Source organism: Musa acuminata, chromosome BXJ1-6 (assembly GCF_036884655.1).
Source record: "Musa acuminata AAA Group cultivar baxijiao chromosome BXJ1-6, Cavendish_Baxijiao_AAA, whole genome shotgun sequence".
Classification (NCBI taxonomy): Eukaryota; Viridiplantae; Streptophyta; class Magnoliopsida; order Zingiberales; family Musaceae; genus Musa; species Musa acuminata.
The window spans coordinates 19,897,331-19,925,263 of record NC_088332.1 but is presented as its reverse complement, the minus strand read 5'-3'; the positions used below and the strand labels follow the sequence as shown (position 1 = coordinate 19,925,263).

Genomic DNA, 27,933 nt, shown 5'->3' with positions numbered 1-27,933 from the left:
GATTAAGCTAATGGGATCACCTCCCATTTCTAACTTAATCAATGTGCTAACTACGATTATTTCCTAAGACATATTCTGCAGCTTGCTCCGGTGCGTCAATCGCTTCTTCCGGCGAGTTTCCAGCGAACTTCCGTCGATCATCCGACGAACCCTCGGTGATCCTCCTGCGGACTTCCGGCAAACTCCTGGACTTGTGACGATCCACTTGGCAAGTTCCGACGAGCTCCTTTGGCAAGCTTCTGGACTTCTCGGATTTGTTCCCGCAGAACCTCTAACGACTGTCCGAACTTCCGTCGAGCTCTCGAACTCCCAACGTGATCATTGTCATGACTCCGGCGCAACTCCTGCTGCATGTCTTACTTTCATCGTAGTTAATCCTGCACATGTAAACAAAACTTCGATCGAGACAATTAATCCTAAGCGATTAACCAAGTTGTCCGGCATGTCATTGGTCCCTCGACGCTTCGTCCGATTCTTCGGCGCATCGTCCTTTCCTACGGCCTATTGCCCAATCGGCCAGTTGGCTCCGCAACTCCGATATCCTTGGCACAATACCCGCTCTTCTTGGCCCGATGCCTGAGTCCACGGCCCGAAGCCTTCTGTCGATACGTCGACCGATCCACCGGCCCGACGTCCAATCTTCTGACATGTTCCTCCGGCACAACATGATTTTCCTGCTTTAATTGTCTCATCCTGATCAAGGCATCCTACGTCACTCAAAACGCAGATTAAATCAATATCAAGTAGTTTCATCATCAAAATACGAGATTCAACAATCTCCCCCTTTTTGATGATGACAACCACTTGATGACGGAGTTAAACTTAACTCCCGGAGTTTAAACAAACTCCCCCTATCAATATGCCATATTGATAGAAATTCTTAGATTCAAAAATCTAAGCAACATGTCATCATAATCGGAGTTAACCTTAACTCCCAGAGTTTAAACAAACTCCCCCTATCAATATGTCATATTGATAGAAACTCTTGGATTCAAAAATCCAAGCAACATGTCATGTCATCAACATACTTCTCCCCCTTTGTCATCAACAAAAAGGAGAAGTACCACAATCAAGTGTTTGTGATATAAGTTTAACTCATTGCATGAAAAACATAATATCTATTGTTATCATCATGCAAGTTTACTATCATCAAATGGTAAGATATCAACATGTAAAATTGCGATTCAAGTTCTTGATATCTTAACATGATATGACATTCATAGCACCTATTCATATGAATGCTGCTTTTGATATCTCATCATAATATGGCATTCATGACATCTATTCATATTCTTCAAATATGGCACTCATAGTATCAATTTATATATTTCTCCCCCTTTGTCATCAACAACAAGGAGAACGATATAAGCAAATTTTAAATATAAGTGCGATGCCATAAGTTGGTTTATGTCATTTTCCAACAGTGAGTGATAGGATACCAATTATGCAAACATCTCGAGGAAAACATGACATGGAGATAGCTTTTATTGCTTCTTCCTTTTTATTTGTTATCTTTTTACATGAAGGAGGAAAGCCATATGTGAAGTTCAAATTGATAAGATATTAAAGCACACTTCATTTTTGCAAGGATTAAGATATGTAAGTGAGTCAAATCCTTGTATGTAAAAATATCTTCCTTTTATAAGAGGGAATCATCAAATATGTTTCTCGAAAAATATTTTTCACATGATAAGTGCATTTGCTAGATGATTCCATATGTCAAAAATCAATGATGTGAATTAAACTTGATATGACATATGCTTGTTAAGTTCGGAAGAGGATAATGTATCAAGAAAATCCAAAAATAAAATTTAACACTTTCATACATTCGGACAGGGTTTTACTAGAGATATTCAATTACAATCATGAAGGTAAAACATGCTTATTATCATGGAAATTTTTGTATTCAAGCACATAATTTCCAACATGTAATCATGGCAAGTAATTGTGTAAAATCTTTATGGCAATCAAGTGATTTGATCATTCAATCAAAAAAGTCCGAAAAATAATTTTAACACGTTTAATCATTCGGACATATTTTTGCCATAGTTTTTCAAATATAATCATGAAGATAAGGCATGCTCATCATCATGGTAGTATGATAGCAAGTTTACCATATACAAGCTAGCAAAAAATTTCTACATTTTAAGGCCCGCAAGCTAGCAATTTTGAGATGTTCAAGAAAGCAACTCTTGCTTCTTGAAATATAAGTTTTGCTAGATGTTCAATATAGCTAAGTTCTACATCATGCAAGCTAGTGATGTTGAGATAGGCAAGAGAGCATTCCTTGGTGATGTTCAATATAGCTAAGTTCTACATCATGCAAGCTAGTGAATTTTATAACATTTTAGAACATGCATAATCACCAAAGCATCATAAATTTTAATGATGTGCAAAATTACAAATTTTGCATGATTGCATTTGTGTGTCTTGAGATTTGCAAGATAGCACTTCTTGGTGATGTTCAAGATAGCAATTTCTTCTCTTTTGAGAAGTGTAATTTTTGCTTTCTTCTTGAATTGTGCAAGCTAGCTATCTCCCCTTTTGTCATTGTCAAAAAGAAGGGAAAAACCCTTTACATCAATTTTTAAATCATGACAAAGGTTAGTATCAATCTCATTTGTGCATCATTATATTTTCAAATTAAAACATGCATATTTTCAAAACATATAAACTCATTATTATATGCATGATTCCAAATCATCATTCATATTATTTCAATCATTGTTTCACTCATCACTATAGCTTATCATGCATAATATGTAAAACCATCTAACATGATATAAATATTTATTTATTTAATTTTTTTTAAGCATTCATGATACATCATACATTATCATAATAAAAAGCATATGCATCATTCCAAATCATAAATATTTCATATCATCATGGTATTAATTTGTCACATTGCATCCTACCATGCATGATCGAAACTTCTCATTTGCATACATCAAAATAAATTCATGAATATCTCATGCATTCATATCATCACTTGAGGAATATTGAAAAGAAATAATTGGGTGATGAGATAAATATTTCATGAATACAAAGAATTGCATAAAAATCATATCATGAATACAAGGAATACAAGTCACAATCATTCAAGACAAAAATCATCATTCATTTTCAGTTCATTCAATTTGATAAATCAAGATCATGATTTTGATAAAACTCATTTCAAATTTAATTCATCAAAATCATTTTTATGGCTCATAAAATTTATAACATAAATAGATTCATGATTTCCTTGATAATATATTTTATCCCTTTTTAAGTGTTTCATTTTAAGTGATCGATTTCATGTTAGCATGCCTTTTCATTTATGAAAACATGCATCAATTTTTTTAAAGCCACTGTTATTATCATGAAAATTGATAATCCATAAATATCAAGAATATATACTCATTAATCATAACTTCAAATTAAACATGATTTTATATACTCAAAATCGAGAAATAACAATGGAAATCAACATGATACACATTATTACTTCTCAACCACATATAGCATGATTTCATAAGGTATTTTTAATCAAAATCATTTTGTTTATCATAAACATGTAATTTTCATGATTATTTTCAAAATTACTAGAATGATAAGCATGATTCCTAATTTTTTGTATTTTTATTATAAAATTATTAAACATGTAATTTTCAAGAAAATTAAATAAAAAAGAAAAATGCATCATGAAAAGCATTATGTAATTTCAAAGTAAATTAAAGGTATTTTGATTACCTCAGCGTCGAAAGGCATAAAGGCGTAGTTTGTCACCTCGCCTTTGTTGATTTTCTCCTCGTCTTCGGAGGAGCTCGATTCATCCCAATTTTTGTTCTTCTTCTTGCGTTCAAAGCAAGTAGTTCCGTTCTTTTTACTTTTTAATTTTTGTTTCATTTGTTGTTTAAGTTCACCATCACTTGAGCTTATGCTCGAGTGGTCTTCAAATGTTCTATGTCCCAAATCCTTCCTGTTCTTTGGAAGGTGGTTCTCAAGTTCTTCACATGCATTGCATGTCATTTCATATGTGATCAATGAACCAATTAGTTCTTCAAGTGAAAAAATATTTAAATCTTTTGTTTCTTGTAAAGCCGTTACTTTTGAATCCCACTTCTTAGAAAGAGAACGCAAAATCTTGTTCACAAGTTCAGAGTTCGAAAAACATTTGCCAAGAGCTCTTAAACCATTGACGACATCCGTAAAACGGGTGTACATGTCACCAATGGTTTCGCTTGGCTTCATTTGAAAAAGCTCGAAATCATGCAGTAAAATATTAACTTTCGAGTCTTTGACTCTACTAGTTCCCTCGTGCGTGATTTCAAGAGTGCACCAAATATCGAAAGCCGTTTCGCACAAAGAAACCCGATTGAACTCATTTTTGTCCAAAGCGCAAAATAAGGCATTCATAGCCTTTGCGTTTAAAGAAAAATGCTTCTTCTCTAAATCCGACCATTCGATCATTGGAAGAGAAGACTTCGAAAAACCGTTTTCGACAAGATCCCAAAGTTCAACATCCATAGAAATAAGAAAGATCCTCATTCGGGTCTCCCAATAGGTGTAGTCTAATCCGTTAAACAACGGTGGACGAAAAACCGAAAAGCCCTCTTGAAAGCCATGAAGAGCCATTTCTCTCGGGTGTAAGTCCGAAATGAGAAATACCAGGCTCTGATACCAATTGTTAGGATCGAGAGCACTAAGAGGGGGGGGGGGGGGGGGGTGAATTAGTGCAGCGGAAAACTTTCTGCGATTAAAATTGAAAGCTGCGTTCGAACGATAAAAACAACTTCTGTATGAAAGTTGATACTAAGCAAGGTTAAAGTCAAACTATGCAAGCAGTTTGCAGCTATGATGAAAACCAGAATATCGGCGCAAACTGAAATCCGACGTTTGTACGAAGAAACTGATTTACGTCTAAATGCTGATTCGTAAATCACTTGATTAGATAAGACGCAGTTTAAGCAGGAGTATAAAGGCAGTGTGCAGTTATGGTAAAGCTCAAAACGTAAATGCAATCTGCAATATGATGATCATACGAAAAAGCATATTTACGTCTAAACGTAGATTTACGTCTAAACGCAGATTTACGTCTAAACGCAGATTTACGTCTGAACCTTGAAACTCGTTCGTAAAATCGCAGAGGGCAGTAAGCTATTGAGAAGTTTGCAGTGAAGGTAAAATGCTCAAAGGAAATGCAAACCGAGATTTAGAGTGGTTCGGTCAATCTAGACCTACTCCACTTTTGGCTTCCTCCACCGACGAGGTCACCGACGTCAACTAGAGGCCTTCCTTCAATAGGCGAAGGCCAACCACCCTCTTACAGATTCACTCCTTTTGACGGGCTTAGGAGACAACCCTTACAGAAGTTTTCTCTCCTCTCTTTACAACTCAAACTTTGAAGAACAGAAAGAGGAGAACTAGCAGTTTTGAGCTCTAAGAACCACAGAAAGACAGCAAGATTTCGAGTGTGTGTTCTGTGCTTTCAGTGCTGAATGGGTGGGGTATTTATAGACCCTAACCTAGTTCAAATTTGGAGCTCAAATCTGTCAATTCCTAGAATTTCGGGATCAGGCGGTTCCACCTCCTGACTGGGGCGGTTGCACCGCCTGGCAGAGCTCGAAGACTGAGCCTCTGGGCGGTGCCACCTCTGTCAGGGGCGGTTGCACCTCTCTACCAGAGCTCGAAGACCGAGCTCAGGCGGTTGCACTGCCTGACTGGGGAGGTTGCACCGCCTGGCAGAGCTCGAAACTTAAGCTATGTTTACATGTGCAGGATTACATGTGCAGGATTAACTATGATGAAAATAAGATATGCAGCAGGAGTTGCGCCGGAGTCAAGACAATGATCACGTTGGGAGTTCGAGAGTTCGACGGAAGTTCGGACAGTCGTCGGAGGTTCTACAGGAATAAATCCGAGAAGTCCATGAGCTTGCCAAAGAAGCTCGTCAGAACTCGCCAAGTGGATCGTCGCAAGTCCAGGAGTTTGCCGGAAGTCCGCAGGAGCATCACCGAGGGTTCATCGGATGATCGACGGAAGCTCGCTGGAAGAAGCGATTGACGCACCGGAGCAAGTTGAAGTAAATGTCTTAGGAAATATCGTAGTTAGCACAATGATTAAGTTGGAAATGGGAGGTGATCCCATTAACTTAATCTTGGGGCAATTGGGCCCCTGAAAAATCCAAATTGGGCCGAATGGATCAACCCATTCGGACCCTGATTTCTGCCAGGCGGTGGCACCGCTTGGGCTCAGTCTCCGAGCGAGACTGGGCAGTGCAACCGCCCCTGATAAGAGGTGGCACCGCCTGGGCTCGGTCTCCGAGCTCTGGCTGAGCGGTGCAACCGCCTCAATCAGGCGGTGGCATCGCCTGAGCTCGGTCTTCGAGCTCTGGCAGGAGGTGCAACCGCCCCTGACAGGAGGTGGCACCGCCCAGATGCTCAGTCTTCCAGCTCTGCCAGGCGGTGCAACCGCCTCAGTCAAGCAGTGCAACCGCTAGATCCCGAAATTTTAGGAATTGACAGTTTTGAGCTCCAAATTCAAACTGGGTTGGGGCATATAAATACCCCACCCTTTCAGCACTGAAAGGGCACCCAAAAACCACCGAAATTCTGATTTTACTTTGTAATTTTTAGAGCTCAAAAGTGTTGTATGACTTGAAAGTTCTTCTTCCTCTTTTCTTTCAAGTTCTAATCTGTTAAGAGAGGAAAGGAAATTCTGTAAGGGTTGTCTCCTAAGCCCGTCAAAAGGAGTGAAACTGTAAAAGGGTGGTTGGCCTTCGCCTATTGAAGGAAGGCCTCTAGTTGACGTCGGTGACCTCGTCGGTGGAGGAAGCCAAAAGTGGAGTAGGTCAAGATTGACTGAACCACTCTAAATCTCGGTTTGCATTTACTTTGAGCATCTTATCTTTACTGCAAACCTCCTCAAAAGCTTACTACCTTCTGCGCATATACGATCGTGTTTCAAGCTCTACATTTTCTGAATCGGCATTTAGACGTAAATTAGTTTTATCGTACGAACATCATATTTCAGTTTGCGCTTACATTTTAACTTTTCATCATAACTGCAAACTGCCTTCATAGATTTCCTTTGACTATATCTCGCTTGATTACAAGTTAAAGAGATTTACGAATCGGCTTTTCTACCGAAAAAGTTTTTATCATACGAACACTTTTTTAATCGTCGAAAGTTTTCCGCTACACTAATTCACCCCCCCCTTCTTAGTGCTCTTGATCCTAACAATTTCATGTCATAACTAGGTAGTTATCATGATCTAGTAGTTACATGGTGTTTCAATAACTACCTCAATCATGATCTAGTAATTATAGGGTGGTTATCACTTGATCCTATAAATAGGACCATAGTTCATGAAGCAAGGTATATAGAGTGTGTACACCTGGGAATATCTTGTAAGTATTCTTGTCAATCCTCCTATTTTTAATACTATAATAATATTTTATTTTTTCCTTCAGTTTACATACTGTACGTAGCCAACTTGTAATGCTGCCACATAGATTAGTGTATGTATATATTTTACGTTTCAAGCTATGTTATAGAACATTTGACACATAGATTGGAAAAGTAATACGTAATAATGTATTTTACGGATTGGGTTGGGATTTCTATATTCACTGTAAATGCAGTTCTAAGTTTGATTAAAAGATATCTAAACCGATAGAGCTTAGTATTTGTAAATGTTTGATATACTGTCATTATCATTTAATTGTGGATAGAATTTATACTTCAAGAAAACAACATACAAACATGGTGAAGTGAGTGTCCGGTCCGGTCTCGTCTCGTCCGGCTCGACATGGTCCGGTCTGATCCGGCCCATCGCCAAGTCCGATCCTTAACCGACCGCCCGTCTCAAAACCGTGAACCCGACGTTAAGGAGCCCGTTAGCTTCGTTACGAATGCTGACGTGGCGCTCACGGCAATGCGTATAAAAATGGGCAATTGCTCTCCACCTAGCGGACACCTCATCACTTAGACGCCTGCCCGTCTTGGTCTCTCTTCCCGTTCCTTCCCCTCTTCTTCCCTTCTTCTCCCTCATCCCTTACGATTCCTCTCCTTGATTGTTCCCAATCCCAATCTATACTCGATACCGATCGAAGAGCGAAAGTGTTCGGATCGCATCCATCTCCAACTTGAGCTCTAATTTGCGATCGTGGAGAAGAACAGGGAAAAGGGATAAGGGAAAGAGCACAGGAAGCAATCGCCCATCACTCGGTCAGTCGGCGCCATCTGGACTCCTGTGGGAATCGGTGGGGTGGTTTACTGTGTTTCTCGTTCTTGTCTTGCTCGATCTGACCCGATCTGGATCATACAAATCCGATCTTTTCTCCTGCCTCTGTTTCTTTGCCTGGCCTTTTCATCTGTCTTCCGAGTTCCATCTCTTTTCTTACGGAATGATTTTCGAATCTGTAGTTTTAATGCCGTGTTGACCTAAAGATTCAATTTTTTGTCTAATTTAATTTTTCTTCATCTGGCATCTTTTGCTTGAATGAAGAATATGGTGTTCTATGTCCATTGGTGTTCAATTCTTTTTGTCAGTGTGGGTATTTGTCCATGAGATTGGATCCAGCTTTCAAGACCTAATCTATTGGAGTTGGAGTGTTGTTAATAATCATCTGCTTTGGGATTTCCGTTCCCTTTTTCTTTCTATATTTAACTGTCTTTTCTCTTAACTACTGCTTTCGTTTTAGATTTCATGTTCTTAGTGTGTGACTAATTGCCGAGTCGACGGCTAAGTATGGATGTGTATGGGAAAAGTATTCTCTTTGAAGTGCAATGCTTTTCTTATATATGATCTTTGATCATTGGGAATATGCTTTCCTGGTTCTATTTGGCTTTGTACTCTTTCTATTTCTAGATTATCTCTTATATGAGGCTGAGACTTATTTTCAGTCTTCTGTCCCAATTGATGCGTCTAAGTTTCTTCATAACTTTTTCTCATTCATGGTCTTGAGCTGTAATCTTAGACATGGCCACCTCTTCAATTCTTGATGTACAAGGATTGTTGTGACAGTGCCAACATATGGCCAGACTAATTTGTGGTCTATACCTACCAGTGCAAGGGCATGCCAATGACACAACATGGTACCTACAATGCCAGAAAGATGCTGGCATGCTTCGCCCCATAAAACTAGCAGTCCTTGCTTTGGTCTCTTATCCATTCTACTTGTTATTCTGGATTCATAAATTTGTTAGCTGATATAAATTTTGTGTTTTTTTCGAACAGCCTTTGTGTTTCTTAACTTTTGTAGTTTTGTTCGTTTGGATTACCTTATATTTTTTTGTCTTAGCTGGATTGGTTTTGCTTCTTGATATCTTATCTGATGGTCATCCCCTTTTCTCCCTGCTCTTCTATTAGGCTCCTGACATATACAGTACTCTTTGTGACCGTTTGTTTGTTAAAATCACATAGGTTTGAGGATCAAAATCAGTTGATTGATCATAAGACGTAATGCAGCGATTAGATCTGGGTGTTGCTTCGCTACAATATGGAGTTCATTGGTCTTTTGGAGTGGTGCTTTGGCAATGGTGGTTAATGGCATAAGCTTCATCTTGAATTCCCTGTGCTCTTGGTCTTTGGGGCACTTTAGGATCAGGACAGTGCCCGATGGATGCCACCACTAGTGGTAGCAGTTCCTCCATACCATTTCACACCATTGTAGATCCATCGCTCTCTCTCATGCCCCCATTACAGCAGACCTTCCAACGGGTGCAAAGGCATTGCTTTGGTGACTTGACCCCAGGGGAATTCCCCTTGGCTGCAAGCCCCTCTATCGTTCTCCATGTTCTTACCGCTTGCAATTTGGACCCCCAGGATCTTGCTAATCTGGAGGCAAGTAGCGTTCTTATGTTTCTCTTGTTGATAGAATTGATAATGCTGTTGATGGTTTTCGATGTTTGTGGCAGGTGACATGTACATTTTTCAGGAAGCCTGCCAATTTCACTCCCGACTTCCAGTTATCTATTACGGAGCTTGCAGCATTGGACATGTGCCAGAAGAGGGCCATCTTTAAGCCGATGACTTCAGAAGAAAGGGGCTTTCTAAAGCAACGCTGTGGGGGATCTTGGAAACTAGTTCTTAGGTATATATTGGCAGGTGAGGCATGTTGCCGAAGAGAAAATTCTCAGGCAATTGCTGGACCTGGTCACAGTATTGCTGTCACTTCATCTGGATCTGTGTACTCCTTTGGGTCGAACAGCTCAGGGCAGCTTGGCCATGGCACCTTGGAGGAAGAGTGGCGGCCACGACTCATAAGGTGCTTTAAATTTTGCAGTTGCTTCATACACTTGATGCACATTATCGTGTACCAAGAACAAGAAAGGTTTGCTGCTTGACAGATCACTGCAAGGCATTCGGATCATTCAAGCAGCTGCTGGAGCAGGGAGGACAATGCTGATCAGTGATGCTGGGCGAGTTTATGCATTTGGAAAGGACTCATTTGGGGAGGCAGAATATGCAGTTCAAGGGTCCAAGGTTGTGACCACGCCTCAAATGGTGGAATCATTGAGAGACATATATGTGGTTCAAGCAGCAATAGGGAACTTCTTCACTGCAGTCCTTTCTCGAGAAGGCAGGGTATACACTTTCTGTTGGGGAAATGACTCAAAGCTAGGCCACCACACCGAACCAAATGACCTGGAACCACGGCTTCTGTTAGGCCCTCTTGAGAATGTACCAGTTGTTCAGATTGCTGCTGGCTACTGTTACCTTCTAGCACTGGCTTGTCAACCAAGCGGCATGTGAGTCTTCTTTGACTTAGTATTCTAAGATGAGATGTATTCCTTGTCCTTTTCCTTGTCATGTGAACCAATGTGGTCGTTTTAGTGCATCAAGAGAAGCAACTTGCCATGACATCCTTCGTATTGTTGTTTAGGAAGGCATTACTAATTAGTATAGTAATCACATGATCTATCAATTGCTGTTATATCTTTTCGCTTGTTTTAGTATACGTCATATTGGTTGACCGGTTTCCTAGATCCTAGATTTCCAACAAGTTGTACGTCCCCTGAATGCAATTGATGCATTCGTTGTCAAATTTTTATCTTCGATCTTAACTTGATCATAATGCAGGTCTGTCTACTCTGTGGGCTGTGGCTTAGGAGGGAAGCTTGGGCATGGTTCCAGGACAGATGAAAAGCACCCAAAGTTAATCGAGCAGTTCCAGGCTTTAAACCTGCAGCCTACAGTGGTTGCAGCTGGTGCCTGGCATGCCGCTGTTGTTGGAAGAGATGGGCGGGTGTGCACATGGGGATGGGGGCGTTATGGCTGCTTGGGCCATGGGAATGAGGATTGTGAATCTGTTCCCAAGGTGGTTGAATCGTTGGACAACATTAAGGCTATACATGTCGCAACAGGCGACTACACTACGTTTGTAGTCTCCGATACTGGGGATGTCTACTCATTTGGATGTGGAGAATCCTCAAGCTTGGGTCATTCCACTGCCATTGATGGACAGGTTTGTCGCTCTGTTTCTCATTTTCCTTTTGATACTAAATTTACAACAGAGCTCGCCTAAGAATTTTGAGGCCAATAGTGTAGTTTAGCCTTGGAATTTGCCTCTTGTGATCCTTTTCTTGACTTTAGGTGATGAATTTAGATTATGAAACATTTGCAAGTTCAGCAGTGGAATGTCTGCTCCAGTTCGAGTTTTGGCACTTGATACCGGGCAATGTTGATAATGTATCTCAGCTAATTCCAAGCTCTGTTTTGATTGCAGGGTAACAGACATGCCAATGTACTCAGCCCAAGATTAGTAACTTCACTTAAGGACATCAATGAAAGGGTAGTGCAGATTAGCCTCACCAACTCAATCTACTGGAATGCACATACCTTTGCCTTGACAGATTCTGGGAGATTGTATGCATTTGGAGCAGGGGACAAGGGGCAGCTTGGCGTCGAACTTGTCGCACAGCAGACCGAAAGGGAAACTCCAGAGTGCGTCGAAATTGACCTTAGTTAGCATCATCTCCTGACCCCTGTTGATTCTTTGCAGCAAGCTTGGGTTTCTCCTGACGTATAATCAATCAAAAGCTCCTCTTGCGCACATAACTCTTGTACATAACAAAAAACCTCATTAAATGCATGGCCGAGCTCGGGGAAGCGCGCAGGTGGTGATGATGGAATTGGATGAAAAGCTGTGTCGTTAGCTACTTAGCAATTTGCAGTGTGTCAACTTGTTGTTTTCTTTCTCTCGTTTCATTGATTGGCTGCAGAATAACGATGTTATGACTCTATGCATCCAAATGGTGTCAATGGTATCCCTGTGTTCTAAGCTAGAGGCAGTTGAAGTACTTTTCTTGTTCATACATCGCAAGCAACCAATGAACAAATTGCTTGGGGTTTGATATATGTTGTGCAGATACGCTGCAATACTTTAAAGCGGCCACCTTTGACGAGTGGGGGCAATTGCAGATCCAAAGAGAGAGGCCTTTGACTTGGTCCCTCCCTCTGTATCATTATTGCTTTAAGGCGTACTCGAACGGATCTTTTGGCATCAATGTCAAACATATTAGCTCACCACGTCTCACACCCAATTAATTCCTCCTGGCTGTGTTATGGTGATGGAAGGGATTCAATTGCTGATTTCAGAGATGAATTTATGATCGATGATTCAATGACAGTGGTGCCAACCACACTATTAATGAGAAGGCCAAGTTGCTGCTCTGCGGATGATATTTACACATCATACGGATGGTAGATTATGAAATGCTAGCTCGAACCCGAATCCTTTGAATCATTAGGATGTTTGTTTAGAGATGTGATCTTTTCCGTACATACATATATATATATATATATATATATAGGAAATTAAATACTTGTGCTATTTTTCCCATGTAAATAACGAAGTAACAGATGCACACTTTTTTTTATGGTTGTGATGAACCAGATTGACTTCATCATTACTGATTGATGCTTCAGCTTTACATATATTTTTTTTTTATTGGAATCAGGAAGTTGGCCCAAATCTTGATTCGACACAGCAAAGGAGCACATTCCACGGCAAGGCAACGAGCTTGGCTTGGTGTCATCAACTAATTCGATACGAATCTTAAGACTCTGAGCTGTGGTGCCTTCATTCATTCAGAAGTTAAAAACATATTTTGCCTTTTTTAAGATTCTTTCAGCTATAAGAATGTCAAAAGTGGAACACTCAAAATATATGTTTTCCTACTTGTGAACTCGAATCCAACTAATAGGTAATCTTTCGTTCTTATCCCAATAATGTGGACAGCTAATTATTACCATCCAATTTTATTAAACTACTATAATCTATTTCTTTATTCTTTTGACCTTCCATGTTCAACATAAACGACACATGGAGCACCAACACGGGTGATACTTATATTTTCTACTTTTTTTCTTTTTTTTTTTGAAATATGCATACACCATTGCAAAAAATATAAAAACATCCTTCAAGGTAAATAGTGGAAATATATACTGTTTCCAATTATCATAAGTGAAAGATACAAATATCCATGTCATATATAATCTCACAATTAATTTTCACTACATGGAAACAGTAAATAAGCTTAAACTGACCAGCTTTCTGGCGAAAAGTTTGAAGTTCAAACTAGCTTCCCTAGAATTGATATTGATGAGCCGAAGGCCATCATCGGTCACTATGTTAAAATTCCACAACCTATCCAAAAGGCAAATTGATACTGCTGTCCAATCTATCGGACAGCTAATATTTGCATCATTCAAGCATCAAAGCTTTCCAATCAAGAAAGATACTTATGTCAGGCCCTGAAAGAAATTCTAGCTACCCAGATTCCTAGAACATCAAGAGTTGCAGTGTATCAAATCCAGACTTCAAGTGCATACAGTCAGTCTTCTTTTACAGTTTCTAACAACTAATTTCCCATTTGGAAAGAACCAAATGAAACGAAATACATATGATGCCGATAGATTGGCCGGTGACAAAATTGTCGCAAGACTGACATTGTACACTCATAAATCATTAAAGAAAGCACAAAAGGGATGCAATGAGAGTCTTCGGATGCAAGGATAATGCTTATATCCCACTTAGCCATAGCAAATTCTGACAAATAGATCTTAGCTTAGGAACTTATCCACCAAAATCAATAGGCGGATGGAGTGATCACATCATCAATCTTCAAAATCATTTTCACTACTTGAGTTGCCAGCAAGATCTGTTGTTGTTTGCCAATCAGCGTCTCAAATACATTCTGCTCCATCATGTTATTTGTCCCAACATCGTTGCAATCTATACCACAATAAGGATTATTTTCCTGCACCAACAATGGAAAAATTATGAAGACAAAACATTCATTGTTTAAGCTTCACATAAACATGAAATATTCTGAGTGACGATAAGGATACAATGTATGCCAATTATTAAAAGCAACTGATTTGTACCAACCTCATTCAGAAAAAAAACAAAACTGATCGTAGCTACCCGCAAATGCTCTCAGGAAAAAATGCTTTAAGGCAAACGCATGAGAATCATATGTGGCATGCCATATAATAGACATGAACAGTTTAAACACCATATATGTCGACATGATGTTGGCTAATAGGAAAGAAGCTGACAAAAGACAATTCAAGAATAAAATACGGCCTTGGCCATGACATCTCCTAAGAGAGGTATACAGCAATGAGGTTGATGGCTGTGATTAATTGACAGTAAATTATCACAGCACAACATGCTGAGGCATCTAAACACCTACTATATGTAGGGATATGTTTGTGATATTGTTAGGACATGACCAATATATGGAAGAACGTTTTTAGCTTATCATGAATAAAACATGTTAAAAGAATGTCATTATCAAGCTTAGATTTAAAGCATTTACCCTCAAAACATTTAAACCTTTGGTTGCATGTCAATCAAGTGTTTGCACTGCAGATGCTATGAAAACTAAATTTACAAAATGAACTTTTTTGCCACCAGTACTCATGTGCATTATTAAAATCTAAGCTGTAGGCCTTCCTTTTCCTCATAGTTTCATCATCGACAATAAAATTTGGAGCTGCAAAGTACCAATATGAGGAGATTCAATCAGGAAGGCCCAGCTGGGTTACCTACATAAAATGGTTAGTTTCAAGTCTAGAACATTTTCTTCAGGAAAAAAGAAGATTCTGATAACAAGGATTTCTGACCTTGTCAGAAGTTAACCTTTTTCAAATCTTGAATAAGATTATACCAAAGAAAATGATCAAAGTAAGCGGTAGAAGTCACTACCGAACTTACTAAAAGACAGATACCATAAAAAGGAAAATATCATATTAATAATTAGCGGTTTACTAGTTTCCCTTCTAGGAGGGGTAGGGGGTTCCCAGCATCACAATTCATCAGCTGATCTGTGTCTTGCCAGCTGATTCTATGGATAGTGTTCCATTAAAAGATACATTGTGCAAAAAAAGGACAGTAGCACAACTATACTTGGACAAAAAGCTCATGAACACCTCAGTGCAAATGTCACATACCAAGCAACAATGTAGAAAATGGTAGAGGAAGCATGGACTCTCACTACGAGTCTCCATAAGATTGTACAAGCAACAATGTAGAAAACGATAGAGGAACACAAACTCTCAACCCACATATATCGTACAGATAAATGTTGCAGATTGGTTAATTAACAGCATACCTTAATTTGCTGAGATTTGACAGCTGTAACAGTATCAATAGGTGGGAGGCCACAGTTCTCAGCAAGAGCCATCGGAATAAAATCTAAAGCTTCAGCAAAGGACCTGATAGCATACTGAAAGAGGATACAGGAAAACAGAACACGAACGTCAGGGGTTAGAATATTCAGAACAATATGTGACAGGACCAGAATATTTCACCTGCTCAACCCCAGGATATTTGTCTGCAGCAGCTTCTACAGCAATTGAGCAAGATAATTCCGCAGAGCCACCACCGTAAACAATTGAATTGCTACGGATCAGATTCCTTGCCACACAAAGTGCATCATGAAGACTACGCTTAGTTTCGTCTATCATCATTTTGTTACCTGTAGCGTCATAATCATAATATCATTTCAAATTCAAATGAACCAAGGCCAACTGGTCTAATCTGTGAAAGGCATTACTATCAAATCAAAAGCATAAACATATAGAAGTGCACATAACAACCTCTCCCACTCTATTGACAATATTATAAGTTACCACATCTAAATGATCTATGGATTGATCAGAACATTCTTTCAATTAACTAGAATCCCTTATGTTAATCATGACCAATGGTGTCAAGATTCCAATTTAAAGAAATGCCATATGGTTTTCAATGAGGATCGAAAGATCAAAACATTTTTTGGATACAATGACAGTGAAGACAAATACCATAACCTAAGCTCATACCATGACAGCAGAGCATCCACTAATTGTTTGGCTTGATGGGGCTGGCATAAAACTCTCTGATCAAAATAATACCCAGAAAAATAACACACCATGATTACTTCCATCCATAGTAAGAGTAACAAGGGTCAAAGCACAACCATGCTGCACCTGCTATGATGATGAGCACTTATTTGTTTCACCTACTACTCTTCCCAAACTAGTAAATGTAGAATCACAAATATCCTATATTGATTATTCAATCAATAATATTTTTGGATACACAGTTAATTTAAAAAGTAAATGACTCAAAGATTGATACACAGTTTCAAAATGCAGCTTAGATTCTTAGTTACTAGATTTAGAACTTTTATTCCAACCCAAACTGTTCACTAAAGCACATTAGACACTTCTACGAAATGAAATGGAACATCAGCATTATTAAAACAACCATGGAGAGATATAACTCTAGGTAGCAATGTTATTAATGCACATGCTTTTAAAAAATATTTAAAAATAATTAAGCAAAAGATATAAATTTCAGCAAGAAGCCACCATTTAGAACTAAGTAACTTCACATAGTCAAATCCCAACATTTTTCTTTTACCAAATTCTTACAGAATTAATAATTAGGCAAATTGAGGAACAAGTATCCACACTGCAAATACAACCAAGAGTTACCATACCACCACGAATGAAAATTGTTACGGCTCTGGAGTTAGCACAATGTTCAATATACAACATCCGGTCCTTAGTTGTTCCAAATGATTTTTCTCTAACTAATCCAGCCTGGTGATGAACAGAAAAAAAAATCCCTTCAGAAAATAGTAATCTGTGCAGAACTGACGAACATTAAAATTGAATAATAAGTATTTAAGACACCCAATTATATATAAAATCAGTAACTTAAAATCTCCATACCAGGAAGTCAAGAATGTCTACATGTACAAGGCATGTCAAAAGCCAGATGCCATATCTTAAATCTATATATGTTACATCATAGTCAATTTGAGTTCGTATGCAAGATTGACAAATTGTTGCAAGCAAGTATAAAAATATGGCAAGAATGAACACTGTAATCAAGAAAGGACAATTAACGAAGTTGATTAAAGCATTAAAAACCATTAAATGAGCAAGCAGATCAGTCTTAAAAAAACGAAATAAATCAACTAGCAATAATTCACATACAAGTTGCATGTAGAGGCTAGAGGAGGCACTCAACCACTGATTAGAGGACGAAGCCTTCAAATCGAATCAAATTTGACCCCAATTGGACATAAATCCAGATACAGATGTATATTCATGCACAAGCTTATCAAAACATTGTATTTTCCACTTTACAAAGGCAATGAGCAGATCTCTTTCATGCATTTCACTTTGAAAATGTAGTCATAAGGATTTAAGTACTGAAACAAATCATGCCATGGTATTCAGTACATATCATAAAGTAGGCAGTTGGCTTGCCAGAGAAACACTGTATCAAGCAGATAGAGGAAGCATATGTCAGATATTGTCAGTTCCTTTGATGATCAACCTGAACCATAAGTCTTACCTCTCTTCTTCTTTCTTATTAGCCTAGAGAAAGTTGTGCCACTTGTTTGGTTTAATAAAACCACTCTAGAAATTTAACTTCAAAGATAAACAGACAATTTTAGAACCCTAAAACTCCTACTCTGTTCAGGCATAATCAAACCTTCAACTGATGGAACCTTACTAAATAATCTTATTTGTTACTATAGGTGTCATTTTAACACCTTTCAACCATTAGTGCTGGCATGCTTCTCTAGTTCAAGAGAAGAGAAGAATATCCAGCAAGTAAATTGAAGAACAAAATAGATGGTTTATTGCTGAATAACAGAGTAAAATTACTAAATGATCGTCAGAGGGGCTTACATGGTCTAATCATATGCTACTATGCTCTCTCCTAACTATGATAGTTAATGACTATACCACCCTTCAAAGATAGGCTTTTTCTCCTTGCTTTTCTGCTGGACAAACAGCCTTTATTAGCTATTTGAGCTAACCAAATCTGGCACAAGTACCTATTCTAGGAAGCGGACCACTTTTGAATCTGCAATTGGAGTCAAAACTTCTATACGGGCAAGAAAAGGGACTTGAAGCCAATAACTGGAATAAACAAGTTCCGCAATCATATGGAACAAATCAGCTGCAAACATTGTAACACCAACAATACAATTCAGCAGAAGAAATTATTATGGATGTCTTATTATTTCATAATTGATGTGTAAAATTAACACAAAATCTTTAATTGATGATTAATTTCAAGAAAATTTGTACAGTTTATTTTCCAAGACTTCCAAAAAGTTCTCTAAATATTGAATTCACACTGAAAGTTAAACAACTTAAAAATTAACAATTAACAGAACATAGATTCAGTTGTATAAGTTATAAATGTTATACGAAGGAATTTCAAGTATTTCCTACCTTTCCCAGCTTTTCATCTGTCAAGTCCTGGAACCTCGGAACTATTCTCCCACCTGTGTAAATAGTGAACATAAGATAAGTTCCCTTTCTTATCTTATTATTTTCAGGCGAATGACAAAATACAAATGCCAACCTGTAGCGATTGCAATTAATTCTAATTCAACACCACCAACCCATCTAACAGCAGGCAAATTTCGATGCATCAATAAATGATTTGCCTCATCATCAAAACCCCACTGACAGATAACTAGGGTTGCACCAACATCCTACAACAATCAAAAGCAGACCTCAGAAAGAATTTATTGAAAACCAAAACCCAATAATTGGTCAAATGACAAAAAATGAACCAGTATCTTCCATGTTGAATGACTGCAGACATTATACAAGTCAATGCTTATAACATTTAAAAAATTGAAATTGATATAAGTAAACAAATGACAGTTTAAAAAATCAACTCTAGCAAAGAAGAAACTAACTATTAGCAGACCAATATGAAAATATTTTAGGCTGCAAAACTTCTACAATCCAAATGTTACTTAGAAAACCAGACACTTCCAAAAGGTTACTCATTAATGCGAACAAAGCTATAAACAACATTTGGCATATGTACCTTGCATTTTTGGACCATATCATCAAAGTATTTCTGCTCTTGCTCGCGTAGAGTTTGAAATTTTTCAACAGTGTCAATGTCAATCTTATGCTTTGTCTTTGGCTTGGGTGGTTCAAATGGGCATGTAAGAATAGCAATCTTTGCTTCTTCAATTCTTTTTGGCATTTGGGGGTGGCTCATATCCTTGTCGACAACAATTCCGTAAATGAGTTCTGTGTCTTCCAATTTTCCTCCAACCTTTCCTTCAACCTTAATTAATTCCAAGTTAACATCTTTCCTCTCCAAATCTGCAACTGCAAGAACTGCCTTAACAGCAATCTCAGCTAACGCACGCTTGCAACGGTTAACACTGCATCATGATCATGATAAATTGTTTATTGAATAGGCAGATGACAGAACAATAGAAAGAGAAGAGATACCTCAGCGGCATAGTCAAAGATGGTTAAAAAATGTTTCGACGAATATTACATTAGAAGATAAGGGAATAGAATAATCAACTTTTTTTCCATTCTTTGTTTATATGCTTCAAGAGTTCCATGCGGTATGAGTGCACAAATGTATGATAGCCTTTTACTTCCCACTATTCCTCCTTGAGTTGTATCTTTCATACTGTTTGCTACTTTATCTTGAAAATCAATAATTATGACTCACAGGAGCCCTAACTTGCATGCAGCTCTTTTTACCATCCTTATACTTCAAGTAAGAAAGGATTGTCTAATGATGGCATGAATTATGCTGATTGCCATCTAGCACAGTAGGTATCATTGACACAGCATGGCACTAGAAAATTGCTTACATAGGTGTCCAGGAAATATCCAAAGAAAAAGAAGGGGGACAAGAAAGAAGAAGCAAGAGAAAGTTCTTACGAACCAAAGGCATCATCTATTTCTATTAAAATATTGCACTGTAAAAGGGATCTTCCATATATTTGAAAAAAAACCGATAATTCTGACTAGATTAAATACTTTCCAGAGAATCCAAGTCCTTCAAAAGATACAGAATATTATAAGCAAACGAAATAAAATAAACTGGTTAGCTCCAGCAAAAAAAAAAAAGAGCAAGATATTAACAAGAATTAATAAAAATTGTTGTATGATGCTCTGATAAAGATATTAATGGTATTTCACTGGACATAAACATAACAAAGGGCAAGAACAGAGAACATCATCATGTAACCTTGATAAATCAAATAAAGACGTCTGAACTTACATTTTTGAAGATAATGTTGTCATGCAAGTTTGCACCAAAGGCTCTATATTGGTAACACTAAATTCAAATTTCTGTGATATGTGCTCAAGATGATCCACAGCTAGCCTAGAGGCCATTTCATAGCCCTCAGCAATTCTAATAGGATGAATACCACGTTCCAAAAGCTTCTCAGCCTGTTCGAGAAGTGCACCAGCCAAAACAACAACCCCAGTGGTACCATCACCAATTTCATAGTCCTGACTACGAGATAATTCCACCATCAGTTTGCCAATCTGATTATCAACATCCATCTGCTCCAAGATAGTGGCCCCATCATTTGCTGATACCATAAAAGAACAATGATAAGAATCAAAATGAAGGTCCTGATAAATGGAATTATAAACAACATAACCAACTGTTCAGTAGTGTAAATAGATACAATGCTCACACAACTTCTAGTTTTTATCATCATAAGTTGTTGATAAAACCAATAGGTATGGATCTTTTCAAGTTAGTCCTACAATGTCTACCATCCAAAAGATCATTTCCAAGGTTTCAAACACCATGCTATCCGTACTATAACAATCCCAATATTGTACCAGTGTTACGGAGTAACTACTGTATCTTCTAGTAAATTATTATTGGTACACCAAGGTGTCTCATAGCACACTGGTCAATACATACTAATCCAATAAGATTCATTACAAGTACATTAATGTATTTAAAATTTGCATTTTCCAAGAAATTATAATCAGTATTTAGGGTTCAAGGTGCCAAGTGCCATCGGCATGCCCCATGATACATGTTATGATAGTCATTGTGTGTGCTTCACATGACACAAGATGAATACACATCAATTTCATGCTAGTTCCTATGTGCACACAGGGAACATGCACTTGCAACACAGAGGCAGCACCTTAAACCATGAAAAACTTGATTACTAAACTTAACTCCGTGAAGATCAACACAGGAAGTGTTTTGAATTTGTTAAAGCATGCTATTGCAAGTACAAGAACAACATTTATTGAGCATTGCCAGGGGCAAGGTAAAAGAAGTCCCCTGGCAACTTCAGTAATCACGATCATCTAAACTATTTTGTATTTCCAATGTCATAGCCTTAGAAACCAGATCCTCATTGAGCACTACTTTAAAAGCTAGTAATCCATATCATATTTTCTCTCAGGCCCAAACTAATTTTTTTTTTTATCATTGCCATCGATATCCTGCTTCAAGTCCCATATACCAATCATACAAAAGAACGCACGTCTTCACCAAAAAGCACCGATCAACAGAGAGAAAAAAAAAATTACCACGTTCTCCATACATCCAAAAGGTCCAACAATTTACCTTGAGGCAAAAACCCTAACGAGCAAGCCTGATGGCTCCGCTCCCTTCCCATTGCCACCAAACCCCCTCAAAAAAAAGTTGGTTTTTTTCCACAAGTGATCGCTAAGAACAGCAAGAAAAAAACAAGATCTAAGCAGAGGCAAAGGATGCAGAGAAGGAAGAATACTGACTGACGATAACGTCGCCATCGGGGCTCTGCAGCATCTTGTCCATGCCCTTGGGGCCGAGCGAGGTACGAAGGATACGAGCGACGGCCTTCCCGGCGGAGATGTTGGCCTTCTGCGCCTCGAGGCCCCGCAGCCGCGCCTTCTGCCCCTGCTCCTTGATTATGATGAAGGGCCGGCCGTACTCGTCGAACGCCAGCGCCATTCTGCCCCCCTTATACTTCTTCTCTTCCTTTGCCCTTCTTCTACTACTTCCAAAGAATGGTTGTGTCAGGAGGAAGCAAGGAGGTCCTTGAGGAGGAGGCGGTGGGCGGAGGCCCTTATATTTCCGCAGGGAAACAACAACCGGGGCAGCGGAAGCCACTAGGGTTGGGGATTTCTGGCATGGAGCTCGACCCACGCGGCAAACCTTGTGTTGCTGGACCGAGTTTGCGTCGTGTATGTCGACCCATCACCAACGAAACACGAATCTTTATTTGATCCGACGACTGAGGCACGTTCGAATTTGTCAAAACTGTAATGCGTGGGACTCGGTAGAAAAGAGGCTTTGAATGCTGTTCCTCAAACAAGTGGTAAACGGGTCAATGGGTAAATGGGTAAGCGGATCGTGGTCGCATCGATACCCGGATCAAAGGTCCAGCTCTACGAAGATTTATACTTTCTTTCATCTAGTAATTCATCTGTTATTAAAATAGGTTATTTATCCTTGATAATTATGCCATTGAGAGCTCGATAATCAACGCATATTTACCATGTTCCGTCCTTCTTGTGTACAAGTAGCACCGGTGAAAAGTAGAGACTACAACTTGATCGAATAACTCTTGTTTCGAGCATCTCTTTTACAATCCTTTCTATTTCATCCTTCTAGAGATGTAGATACTGATATGCCGAGTATTTACTAGAGGTTTGCTTAGAAGAATCATTATATAATGATCATACCGACGGGTAAGAGGTAGGTTGTGTGGTTCGTCAAATATATCTGAAAATTCAGTAAGCAAAGGAAGTAGGTTTGGATCTTCAAATTCTATTGGCTCTCCCTTAGTTTGTTGCTTAAGTTGTACCAAAAAGTCGCTGCATGCTTTATGCAAAACCTTCTCTATTTGTTGTGTGCAAATCATCGTTATGCCGCCCCCTACGTTTCCCGTACAGTATCACATGTTTTCCCTTACTGTAAAATTTGATAATAGTTTCATAAAATTCTAAGAAACATCACCTAATGTTGTCAAACATTCAATTTTGAGCATGGCCTTATGATCATCAAGAGGGAGGAGGAAGAAATATGCAATTATCTCTTGGTCCTGTAGCAAAAGTTTCACTCGCAGGCGCCAACGATCATACTTTAAAATCCATCTGTTGACGATCTTAACGTCAAACCTACTGCAATTCTTGTAATATCCCCCACTTTTAAAAATGTATTAATAAGGATTTATATGTAAATTGGGGGACCTATATGTAAATATAGAAATTACAAGGACTAAACTGCTAAGTTGCAAAAAGAAAAAAAAAAGAAAAGGAAAAACCGAAAATTCGGTATTATCCCACCGCCTCCCACGCACTCTGTTTCTTTCCAGAAACAGAGAGAGCGGTGGGGCGTGAGGAGAAGAAGGAGAGTGGTTGAAGAAAAGAAGAAGAAGAGGGAAAAGAAGAGAGGAGGAAGAAGAGAGGAAGAAGAGAAGAAGATGAAGAAGAAGAAGAAGAGGAGGTGGCTGCAGCGAGGGCTGCAGCGAGAAGCTGTGGGGCGTGGGGAGAGGAGGAAGAGGGAGAAGAGAAGAAGAAGAAGAAGAGAGGATGATAGCTGCGGCAAGGCTGCAGCGAGGAGGTGTGTGGGGTTGGGGAGGAAAAGGGAAGAGGAGAAGAAAAGAAGGAGAAGAAGAGGGAAAAGAGAGGGAAGAGGGAGAGGAGCGAGAGGTGGCAGCAGCTAGGGCTGCAGCACCTCTGTTTCCTACAGGTGGAAACAGAGGAGAGGTGGGGCGTTCGAAGAGGAGAAGAAGAAGAAGAAGGAAGAGAAGAGGAAGAGGAAGCAAGAGAAGAGGTTGTGATACCTCTGTTTCCTGCAGAGGAAACAAAGGAGAGGGTGTGTGTGACGTCGGGGAGAAGAAGGGGAGGAAGAAGAAGAAGAGAAGAAGAAGAAAGGAAGGAGAGGAAGAAGAGAAGGGAAAGGAGGAGCTGCGGCTGCGGCGGTGGCAGCTGCAGCTGGAAGAGAAGGAGAGGAAGAGATGGTGAGGAAGAAGAGAAGAAGTAGAAGCGGGTGAAGAGGCGGCACCTCTGTTTCCTGCAGGAGGAAACAGAGGAAAGGAGGTGCTGTTCGTCGGGGAGAAGAAGGGGGCTGCAGCTGCGGCGATGGCAGCTGCAGCTGGAAGAGAAGAAGAAGAGGAAGATGAGCAGGGGAGGAGGGAGAGGTTGCGGCCGTGGCTGCGGCCGCGACTGCAGCAGTTGCAGCGGGGAGAGAAGAAGAAGAAAGGAAGGAGAAGGAAGAGGAGAAGGGAAAGAAGTAGCTGCGGCTGCGGTTGTGGCAGCTGCAGCTGTGGCAGGGAAAGAGGAAGAGAAAAAGGAAAGGAAGAAGAAGAGAAAGGGAAGGAGAGGAAGAAGAGAGGAAGAGGAGAAGGGGCTGCGGCTGCGGCGATGGCAGCTACAGCTGTGGCTGGGAAAGAAGAGAAGGAAAGGAAGAAGAAGAGAAAGGGAAGGAGAGGAAGAGAAGGGGTGGCAGCTGCGGCAGTGGCAGCTGCAGCTGGAAGAGGAGGAGGAAATAGAGCAGGGGAGGAAGAAGAGGCTGCGAGTGTGGTGGCTGCGGCCGTGGCTGCGACTCCGGCTGCGGCTGCGACGTTGGCTGCGGTAGCTGCGGCAGCGGTGGTGGCTGCAGTAGCTGCAGTAGCTGCTTTTGGGAAAGAGAAAGAGTAGGAACGAGAGAAGGGAAGAAGGAAATAGTGCAGTGGAAGGGGGCTGCGGTTGTGACCGCAGTTGCGATTGTGGCAGCGGCAGCGGCGGCGGCTGTGGCAGCTGCGTTTGGGAAAGAAAAAGAAGGAATGAGAGTAAGAGAGAGAGCAGGTGACTGTGCCTCGATGTTCGACACGTGATGTAGTTACGAAGAAAGGAAGAAAACGGGAGCACAAAACGAAACAGAGAGAGGACACGGAGGAAAAGTAGAAAGATTGGACTGGCACCTTCCTTGGATATTCAGATCAAAATATTTGAAAGGCAAGTTCCCTGATCGTTTCTCCTATAATTGCTCTGATATTTCTTATTTCAAGTTCCCTGATCGTTTCTCCTATAATTGCTCTAACTTTTCTTATTGCAAGTTTCCCGATCGTTCCGCCTGTAATTGTTCTAATCTTTCCTATTGCAAGTATCCTGATCGTTCCTCACTGCAATTTTATCTCTACATTTGCTTTGAATATGAGGAACTTTGAATTGTTCTAGCCTTGCATTTGATATATCTCCTGTTTAGACGTAACGATTCGAATCTGTGCAACTTCTGATATTCTGACCTTTTGATACCGAGCTGCCTATAAGTCTTTGTTGGAAACTCTGATTTGTTCAAAACTGATTTCATTGGAAAATAGACTCGTAGACCTTTCTTTGATATATGGATTGAAAGATTTGGAATCCAAACACCTGTCCAGCTATCTGTTGAATCTGACATTAGGAATTCTGCCAACAGAGATTTTGTTCTACGACACTTGCTTACCAAATTATTTGTAACTCTCTCTGTTGGACAGTTCAATTCATATGAAGCATGTCTTATCTGAAAGTATTATCCAATGATTATTTCTGAGTAAATTGGAGCACGTTTGATAGTTTGAATCATTTGTTCAATGTGCCTTCTGTATTCTGCCAGAAATCGAGCTTTGGTCGATTTCTCATATTCTGGTTTCATTCCTTTGGAAATTGATATCCTTTAGCTTTCTTATTCAATTGAGCTTTATATTACTGCTTTGAATTCTTGTATGTTCTTGTCCTTAAAGTTATTGCATTCTTGAAAACTGTTGTGTAACGTTTATGCTATATCGTATTGACTCATATAGGCACATGTATATCCTATTGTTCCGCATTTGCTTTCGATATGTGCCTATTCCAGTTTCATTCCTTTGGACATTGAATTCATCAAATCTTCTTATTGAATTGAGTTATATGTGATTGCTTGGATTCCATATGTGCCCTTGCTTTCAATTCCTTTCAAATCTGAATATGCTTGTGAAATATTATTGCTTACTTCGGATTGACTCGTAAAGGCACATGTACGCTTCGTTGTTCCGCGTGTGCTTCCGACATATGCTACTTGTTGTTGAAACTGCCCTTTTGTACTCTGGTGTGTGGGATTGTCTGGACCTTTGCCAGAAATGGTAAAGGGTATGCGCTATTTGCCCGCTATGTGGGGTCCCGCTATGAGGGATATTCTGTTTGCGCTTGTTGCCCACTACGTGGGTATGTGATTAGAGCCTGCGATGCTCTGCCGGCCCCCTTTGACTTCACCTAGACGTGGGTGGATGGAGCTCCCAGACGTGGGAGACTTTTGTCAGGTGGTCATTCAGAAATGGATGAATCACATTCTGACTGAGATCCCACTACACCCTCTATGTGTTTGATATGACATCCAGAGTTTTGGTGAGTTTGTTTCTGTTCATACTCTGGATAAGATTGATATGATTGCAACGTCAAGGACGACGTTTGAGCTCTTGTACGATATGTGTACCGATATGCTCTGAAAGGCTTCATTCCCTGATGATTTTGTTTCGAAATGTTCCATATGCCGTTGATATGCTTCGGAATATTTTATATGCCATTGATAAGCTTGATATGTTTCCTTTGCTTCTGATATGCTCCAATTACGCTGTGCTCCATTTGCTATGAACTGATATGTTCTTATATGTCCTATTTGCCATTGATATGCTCCAATTACTCTGTGCTCCATTTGCTATGAACTGATATGTTCTGAAATGTCCTATCTACCATTGATATGCTCCAAATTACTCTGTGCTCCATTTGCTATGAGCTGATTTGTTTTGAAATGTCCTATCTGCCATTGATATGTTCCAATTACTCTATGCTCCATTCGTTATGGATCAAATATGTTATGAATGACATGATACGTATGATTTGGTATCTATTGAGATGGTATCCTTGAGAATTCTGGTATTCTGCCTTGCATTATGATACCTTACTCGTTTCAAACCGTTCCTTTTGTTCTGAATATGCTTTGTCACTTGCTGAGCCGTTTTTGGCTCACTCCGTTGTTATATAAACCTTTCAGGTCAGCTTGTCACTCTTCGAGATGTTTGATTTGGGCTGAGACAGTGGATAGCTATTCAGAATTATGGGCAAGTCCTGTTGGTTGTTATGCTATTGTTGTATAAGCATATTTTGTATGTAATGAATTGTTCTGATGATCGAAATGGATATACTGTGTAAAAGTGTTAGAAGATCTCTCTTATTTGGAATTTCGGAATGTTAAGTCTAATTTATGACGATATGAACTTGTGGTGAATAGTTGGAGTTCTGATTGTATAATTTATTTAGCTTGTGGATTTATAAATGTTGTTCATGTTTGTCAAGTTGGCTTGGGTTGCCATAAATGTGAATTATCGAGTGATGTGATATATGATTATAAACTGCACAGGTTTTATGGATGTGAATATGAATAGAATGTTTTCAGTGTCCTCAAACGTTAGTTTGGATCCTAGATTGGTCTGTGACGAAAATTTTAAAAATCATGGATATTTTGAGGGGCGTGACAATTCTCGATAGGTAAGGCTATCTTGACAGCAACCTTACTGTTTAGGAAGTTATTAGTGCTGTCTGTGTCAATGAGAACAGTGATCAGTTGTTGTTTGAGAAGGCCTCTAACTTTCATTGTTTGCCGGTTTGATTCCCCGGCTAGTGCA

At 39.5% G+C, this 27,933-nt stretch overlaps 2 protein-coding genes and 1 pseudogene across 2 annotated transcripts; 2 read left to right on the top strand and 1 right to left on the bottom strand.

Annotated features, from left to right (window-relative positions):
- Positions 1–7,963: 7,963 nt before the first annotated feature.
- Positions 7,964–12,306, top strand: LOC135676606 (ultraviolet-B receptor UVR8-like; annotated as a pseudogene).
- Positions 12,307–13,748: 1,442 nt separating this feature from the next.
- Positions 13,749–22,462, bottom strand: LOC103974618 (T-complex protein 1 subunit epsilon). Its single transcript, XM_009389482.3, has 9 exons — positions 22,061–22,462; positions 20,565–20,883; positions 19,356–19,704; positions 18,879–19,011; positions 18,746–18,798; positions 16,987–17,089; positions 15,812–15,978; positions 15,613–15,726; positions 13,749–14,253 (listed from the first exon to the last, which is right to left on the bottom strand). The coding sequence occupies exons 1-9, from the start codon at positions 22,257–22,259 to the stop codon at positions 14,083–14,085; spliced, it is 1,608 nt and encodes a 535-aa protein (XP_009387757.2). The 5' UTR covers positions 22,260–22,462; the 3' UTR covers positions 13,749–14,082.
- Positions 22,463–24,278: 1,816 nt separating this feature from the next.
- Positions 24,279–27,603, top strand: LOC135676605 (conglutin alpha 2-like). Its single transcript, XM_065187973.1, has 2 exons — positions 24,279–25,249; positions 27,303–27,603. Exon 1 carries the CDS (start codon positions 24,395–24,397, stop codon positions 24,950–24,952), a length of 558 nt encoding a protein of 185 aa, XP_065044045.1. The 5' UTR covers positions 24,279–24,394; the 3' UTR covers positions 24,953–25,249; positions 27,303–27,603.
- Positions 27,604–27,933: the final 330 nt, after the last annotated feature.